Source organism: Triticum aestivum, chromosome 6A (genome assembly GCF_018294505.1).
Source record: "Triticum aestivum cultivar Chinese Spring chromosome 6A, IWGSC CS RefSeq v2.1, whole genome shotgun sequence".
NCBI lineage: Eukaryota > Viridiplantae > Streptophyta > Magnoliopsida > Poales > Poaceae > Triticum > Triticum aestivum.
The window spans coordinates 129,848,803-129,856,647 of record NC_057809.1 but is presented as its reverse complement, the minus strand read 5'-3'; the positions used below and the strand labels follow the sequence as shown (position 1 = coordinate 129,856,647).

Below are 7,845 nucleotides of genomic sequence, written 5' to 3'. Positions count from 1 at the left end.
CAACTGCGTTGTGCTAACGCTTCCGCTTTCGGTCTACAAGGGTACGTGGACAACACTCTCCTCTCTCGTTGCTATGCATCACCATGATCTTGCGTGTGCGTAGGAATTTTTTTGAAATTACTATGTTGCCCAACAAGTGGGACCCACACTTTATTGTAGTGAGATAGAGGGAAAGCTGACATGTTGATCTATAGGTATTTTGGTCATTATGACATGGCAAACGAGATTTGAGATGACAATCATGGTGTCGAGTGGCATTTTTACTGCGAAACACATTTAGTGCTAAACGTGTTTATTGCTAATTAATCATTTCTCTCCTCGATCCTCTTCCTTACGTACCCTTTCACACGAAAGGAAACTACCACAGCAAACCGTCGTGCGATCCCATTCCTTATGTATCCTTTCACATGAAAGAAAACTGCCATAGCGAACCATCGTGCGATCCCCTTCCTTACGTACCCTTTCACACGAAAGGAAGCTGCCACAACGAACCGTCGTGCGATCCCCTTCCTTAGTACCCTTTTGCACGAAAGGAAACTGCCACAATGAACTGCCCTAGAGCGCCGCCCCATCACCTCGCTTCAGCGACGCACGCCGCCCCCATCGACTCAACTCGCAGCAGCTTCAAGGACGCCGCCCCTCACATCTCCGTGCCACCTCTACCCATCGCCTTTGCGTGGCCTCGGCTGTAGCGATGCCGCCGCAACTTCAAAGACGCCGACTATTGGGGACACCGCCTAGACCGCCTGGCCGATCGACGGGGGCGCGTCGGAGGCACCGCCTGGACCGCCTGGCCGACCGACGGAGGCACGTCGAAGGCGCCGCCTGGACCACCTGGCCGACCGGCGGGGGCACGTCGGAGGCACCGCCTGGACCGCCCATCGCCGTCGGACCTGTCAGGGACGCCGCATGGCCGTCCGTTGGCGTCGAGTTGTCGGAGCATCATGGACACTGCCTGGACCGCCTGCCCGTTCCTCTTCGTCGGGCCTAGGTCGTCAGCGCCGCCTCAGGGGATACGCCAGCGTCAAACACGCAGCCACCAGGCCAGAGGTCTTTCATCTCTGCTTTCTTCATTTCTTCCCAAGAAGATTGATGCACTAAAAAATGAACCCAAATCAGGTTTCGTAGAACCGAACCAAAAGCAGCCTTATGTGCACACATTCAGCAGTTATTAAGCTTCATTACCAACATGCGCTATGAAACAACTAAGTACAGTGATATGGAACTTTTGGTAGTAGCTGGGTAGTGGATCAGTTGTGCTGATTTTCAATGGATTGTGCTTAGATTTTTTGATTTCTCTTTTAGCGGTTCGAGGACAAGATATGTGCCCCCTTTTTTGGTCACTTGCATATACCATTAACTACGTTGGATTAGTACAATTTTCAACCCATTTAAAAGAAGAGATGGACCTGTCGTTGCTGGTGCTTACACAAACTATTTTTTATTTTACTTTTTCAAAGAAAATTCAGGTATATTTTCAAGCCGGATTAAAATTACACGTGTGTTGCACGTGCAAATTTACTAGTAACTGAATAGTGAGATACAACCAGTGACATACTCTAGATGATAAAAACCCAAAAACCATTTCTAAGAAAAGACAAAGGTCTCCTGAACTAAAAAAAAAAAAAGAAGCCCTTCTCTCTCCTCCAACCGCCGGTGCTCGCTCCGTCGCTCGCCATGGCTTCCGGGGCCGCGGCCGCCGCACGTCGCCTTCTGCTGTTGCGCCACCGCCGCCACCACCTCGTTCCCAATCACCACTTCTCTTCCTCCTCGGCGGACGAATTGCTGGACGGGGGCCGCGTCAAGATCTTCGATCGCGATCTGAAGCGCCGACACCGGGACCGGGCGGCGTGGGCGATGCGGGAAACTGATCCACTGGTAGACGCGGTCGCAGATAACCTCCTCGACCGCCTCGAGGACTGCAGGAAGGCGTTCCCCTCGGCACTCTGCCTCGGCGGTTCGGCTGGCGCCGTCCGCCGGTCGCTTCGCGGCCGCGGTAAGAAGCTACTCAGCTCGCTTTTCTTGTTATTTCTTGCACCAACCTCTTATCATGTGTACTAATCACTGCGTTGAACCATGTCAAATGTCTTCCTGAAAGTTCCGGTTTTCACATCCGACAATTGAAATGATCTGCCACACGTTGCTTCTCCTGATATGTTGAACTAACCTGCAAGATGGCGCTAATGATTTGTGTGCCAGGTGGAATCGAGAAATTGACCATGATGGACATGTCGGTAGACATGGTGAACAAGTGGCGGGAGTTGGAGAGTGCTACTGACGACGGCCCCGAGATGAACTTTATCGTTGGAGATGAAGAGTATCTTCCTATCAAAGAGAAGTAAATACCAACCATGTTATACTTTCAGTGTGTTTGTTGGTTCCATTTTCGTATGATTAGAGTAAACTGCACTGGATCAGCATACTTTCTCCAGCTCCCTTGAATGCTAATGTATTGGGGGCCCCACTTTATATATACACCAAAGAGATAAACTGTCAATTTGTAGTCTGCTAGTCTGCTATCTTATGCTTGAGTGGGTCAATATATTTTAGGTGTGAGTGGCTAATTGTCAAATTTAAAAGTAAATAAATTGTGATCTTGCATTGTCTACTCCTCTATTGATGTGGCTCTTGGTTTCTGAAGCTCCCAGGATTTGATAATGAGCTGTCTTGGACTTCATTGGACAAATGATCTACCTGGAGCAATGATACAGGTAAGTCTTTTATTTTAAACCCTGAAAGCATTAAGTTATCAAGCACTAAAACATCTGAACTATGGTAATTGGCTGTCCTTTGATGGCAGTGTAGGTTGGCGTTGAAGCCTGATGGCCTTTTTCTTGCAGCAATTCTTGGCGGGGAGACTCTGAAGTGATAATCTTAGATTTACCATTTATCGACATTTCCCAGTTTCTTGTTTGACTTGCCTTTTCTTGGATGCTATGATCAGGGAACTAAGAATTGCATGCACAATTGCTCAAATGGAACGTGAGGGAGGCATCAGTCCTCGAATGTCGCCATTAGCACAAGTATGATTCCTTTATAATCCGAGATTTCGTCCAATGGGGATTGCTTGTTCTTCTTGTATGCCTCTGTTGAATAGCCTGTCATTGCAAACCATTGCCTTTACCTTGACTTATTAGTGTCTTTGGTTCTAATGGCGACATTGGGTTGTACATTTCAAGGTCCGTGATGCAGGAAACCTTTTGTCAAGGGCAGGCTTCGCCCTTCCAGGAGTTGATGTAGATCGATATACAGTCAAGTACAATAGTGGTGCGTACAAAAAAACTTGGATTTTCCAATTAGTGAATTTCTTCGTACAATATTTTGTGAAGATTGAATGAACATCTTTTCTTTATTCTGACTGCTCAGTAAATATTCTTATGACTATCAGATTGCAATGGTCACTTTTGTCTCATCGATATACAATTAGCAATGTTGTGTCTGATAAATATATTTTATATTCAAGAACCACGTTAATTTGTTATTGTTTTAAACATCTCCACAATATTTGCATATGTCGATTCACCAAGTTATTTATTTGTCCTAACAATTTTATTACTTATTGCGAACTAGCTCTTGAACTTGTGGAACATCTTAGAGCAATGGCAGAAACAAATGCTCTCTTTCAAAGAAGCCCTGTGAGCCTTTCTTATCATAATGTTTACTGAAAATGGCTTAGTCCCAATTAATTTAGTTAACATGGTAACTGAATTTACATTGGTTTTCTATTGGCAGATATTAAAGAGAGATACAGCACTAGCTACTGCAGCCATTTACCAGTCAATGTTTGGGTTAGAAGATGGAACCATTCCAGCAACCTTTCAGGTTTTGTACAGTTAAAAAATAATATCCCATCTTGTCCAACTTGACTAAATACAGAATAGAAACCATGCAGTTCCTCATTATAAACATTCCATGTATTTAAAGTTTGTTACTCCATTCATTTCATATTGCAGGGTGCAGTTCTTTTGTTTACGGTTTTCCAACTTGACTAAATACAGAGTAGAAACAATGCAGTTCCCCATTAATTTTCTGATCTTACTCTTAGTGCTTTCACTCCGTTCTGCTGTACATATGCATAAGCAACCAATCTTCACTGCACCGGACTCGCCTAGGAGAGCGGGGAGTAAATCTGAGAGGGGAAATGCATGCGCAATTCACGCTTTCCAAAACAAAATAAATGCAACTGGGCTAATTTGGACTTTTTCTCAACAGTTTTCATTGCTTTTAAGCCATTTAAATCTCCATGCTAAGAACAAACATGCTCTTTGTATATATTGCAATTGAGTGAGTAGTTGTTTTGTGCAGGTAATTTACATGACTGGGTGGAAGGAGCATTCATCACAGCAAAAGCCTAAGAGAAGGGGTTCTGCCACTGTATCATTTGGTGACATAAGGAAACAATTTGGTTCCAACCAAGACTGAAGAACTTTATGAGCTATGGTAGGATGATGGCGCCGAGTTCATTTCTGTTGTCTACTATTCTTCATTCACCACACTTCTGCAGCTATGCTTATCCTTTGTGCTCTTTTACCTCGATGTAGAAAACATCTCTCGAGGAAGGAAAAGAAAACCCCTATTTGCTCACAACAGAACTTGGGGTTTCCGAGGCTTCCCATTTGTGGAAAAAGTGTACTCTGTTGGTTCCCACCAAAACTCGCGGAAGCGTTCCTTGCATCGCTCACAATCCTCTTCTTGTGCATCTGGGTTGATCTCGACACGCCCTGAAAACTGGAAGCGGATCATGGAGTGGACGAAGGAGATGCTATATATTTGTAGTCCGACCCTAGCCTATGTGTTTCCACTGTATGCAATTAATATCCCATCACATGGAAAATGATGTTTTTGTAGAACAAAAATGTTGCGATAGCTTTCGCCAAATCTCATTGAAGTTCTCATTGAAACTTATTTGCTTTGAGTTGTGAACTTATTTGGTTTGGAGACTTTTTATGTTACATGGTGTGAGACATGCTATCCCTATCTATCTATCTTTATCATGTTGTTTAAGTTCATATTTGTGGAGCCATGTTATTATTCTTTCCCTTATATATTGCTTCATTACATGTTGCAAATGCATGTTTAGTGTACTAGTCGAATGCCCGTGCGTCACCACAGGAGGTATAAAAAAATAATGATGTTACCGATCAAATCATTGCACTATTCAATGTTTGATGTGCTTACTTTCGAGTATAATATAATCTGACCAATTTGGTTATAAAGAATACATTATTTATTTAGGTGTATCATAGAAGTGTTATGAGCCCCAACCTTGTTTGTACAGGTTCCAGTTGCCGCCTTCAAGGGTGCAGCTAGTGGATTCGCGGCACCTTGCATTGTGCGAGGGCATGAATTGAATAGAGTGAGTCTTTGTGACACTTGAGAGCATTGTGCCTCCACACCCCTCCAACAGAGACATATCTCCCTTGGATAAGGAAACTTTGGAAACACATCCATCTCCCCCAAATAAGAAAACTTTGGAAACACATCCCCGTCTCCATCGTCTCCACCTGTGATTATCTCGTTCCTTTACTTGCTGCTAGATTCCGCCTTGTGTTTACTCTTGCTAGCTTGTGTTGCTCCTTGTGCTTGTCATATAGGTTGTCCACCTAGTTGTATATCTAGACAACCTATCATTGTTGATCCTAAAAATGAGAACAAAGTTAAAAATTGTTGGTCGCCTATTTAACCCCCCCCCCTCTAATCGACCATACTGATACTTCCAACCGTGCTTTCCATTGATAGCCTCATCTGATGCCATGGCCGGAGATAGGATGCAGAGCCAGGAGGCGAACGCCAGCAAGAAGCCAGCGACGAGACCCAAGGTCCCGTCCGGGACGAGGGGAAAGTGGAGGCTCTCCACTGTAGACTAGGCCCCATCAGAGCAGGCCTCTGGTCAGTGAGGGTGCCTCAGCCCTGCACGACCGAAAGGGTATGTTTTCGTCTCCCATCTCGTGTCCGGTCTTGGCCTCCCAATTCACCCCTTCCCCTGAGGCCTTCTCCATTTCTACGTCCTTCAGCTTTATCACCTCGCTCCCAATTCCATTCTGCACATCGCCTGCTATGTTACTTTCTGTGAGGCATTCTTGTGCTGCGAGCCACACTTCGGGCTCTGGTGCAAGTATTTCAACATGAAGCTCCAAAGCAACAACCCAAAGGAATGAGAATGCAACGTCACGACAATCAACAAGATCCCTGGTTTCGATTATCTAAATGTAACCATTATTGAAACCGTCAAAAACAGGCAGGAGGAGTGGTTTTATATCTCCGATGCACTGCTGGAGAACTCTCCTCGGGCCAGGATAGCCGCCCCCTTCACCCCAACCCCACCTGCCAAGCTCTTCTCATGGAAGCCGAGGAGCAGCAAACACATCGGGTGATCCGAGGAGGTGGCCCAGCTAAGCGAGAAGATACGTGACTCACATGGACATGTATATTGCTCTGATTTACAAATGCATTGCACAGATATAAGAGCAAACAATCTACACACACAAACTACTTTCCAAATCTTGGCGCGGATGCACGGCCCATAATCCATGTGCCCCGCCCTTGCGTGTCACAAATTTTCTTATCTTTGTAGTGTTGAAAATGTATCACATTGTGTGTGGTTGGCATTTAGTCCACATTTGGTATTATGGTTTTGCAATTACGTAGTTGCGATTTTGTGGATTTGTTGGCAAAAGACAAAATTGCAATTAAAAAAATGTGAACTAGAACTTTTATATGATATCAATTTTTTATCCGCCTACAATATCACAGAATTAATTTTTTCTCACAAAACTTTACATATTAGTAATATACTAGATAATGTTTGTTGCAAAAAAAGTTTCAGAAATATTTGATTTTTTCATTCATTTATTTTTGCAATTCGGATACATGTTCGCCATGGCATTTTTGTGTTATCTCCCCTCTATAAACTTGGTCTGCAATGTTTGACCCGGGATAACTAAACTCAGTCGCAATGTATTTTTCAAACTGAGCGGATATTTGCCGCCTAAATTAAGTGTGAAAATTACATGAACCCTGCATATTTTGATTGTGTATTTGCAATGACCCTCGCGGGTATATATGAAGTACAACATGGAGAGAGGATTGGAGTACAAGATAATTCATTATTGGTTTAAACCAAATATATCTATATCTCTAACTAACACGTTTATACTTATAACATCTCCCCTCAGTCGTAACGGGAGTAAAATGGATGATTGCAACTAAATTTGAAGTCTTGCGCTTCTGTCGTCTTCTCCTTCATCATCATCAAGTACATTCTGATGCATGGTCCGGGACCTAAGGCGGTGCCTACCATCCCCTGTATCTCTTATGTTCCCTCACACAATCAAAGAGGGAGTGGCGTGAACTCTAGTGGGGACACAAGCATTGTTGACTGAAATTGTTGCCGATGAATAGTTGTAGACGTGGCCCTTGATGTCGAGGTTGAGGTAGCCGATCATGATGAGGTTTCCGCGGTCAAGTTAGTCATGATCGATGGTGTAGTCGTCGTAGCTGGTGTAGCCGCACATAGCCGGAGGTGGAGGGTTTTTTGCGCTATGTTATAGATGGCGGAGCTATAGTCGTGGTCCTTGCACCTTGTGAAAGTCATGAGACCATCCCTTTTGCTAGGACTGGAGGAAACTCATCGAGCATATATTTATCTCTTTTTATTTATCTCTAATTAACACGTTTATAATTCAGCATGGCAGAGTTGGACAACAACACAATCGCAAACAACCTTTCACACACAATGACTTAACCTCACCCGACTGCATGACGAGTTACTGAGAGAAACCAATTTTGTTTTTCTATTTTCTTCCTAAATGATAAGTGCCACACGTGTGGCACGAAATAACATGG

At 44.1% G+C, this 7,845-nt stretch overlaps 1 protein-coding gene across 2 annotated transcripts; it reads left to right on the top strand.

The window, feature by feature from the left end:
- Positions 1-1,602: 1,602 nt before the first annotated feature.
- On the top strand, positions 1,603-4,952 carry LOC123132473 (putative methyltransferase At1g22800, mitochondrial). 2 transcript variants are annotated; one of them, XM_044552264.1, is made up of 10 exons: positions 1,603-1,996; positions 2,200-2,338; positions 2,642-2,711; positions 2,801-2,865; positions 2,945-3,023; positions 3,180-3,267; positions 3,571-3,635; positions 3,733-3,822; positions 4,306-4,440; positions 4,542-4,952. In XM_044552264.1, the coding sequence occupies exons 1-9, from the start codon at positions 1,678-1,680 to the stop codon at positions 4,420-4,422; spliced, it is 1,032 nt and encodes a 343-aa protein (XP_044408199.1). In that variant the 5' UTR covers positions 1,603-1,677; the 3' UTR covers positions 4,423-4,440; positions 4,542-4,952. The 2 variants fall into 2 exon arrangements, 1 of the variants encoding a protein (XP_044408199.1); XR_006464750.1 differs by lacking the exon at positions 3,571-3,635.
- Positions 4,953-7,845: the final 2,893 nt, after the last annotated feature.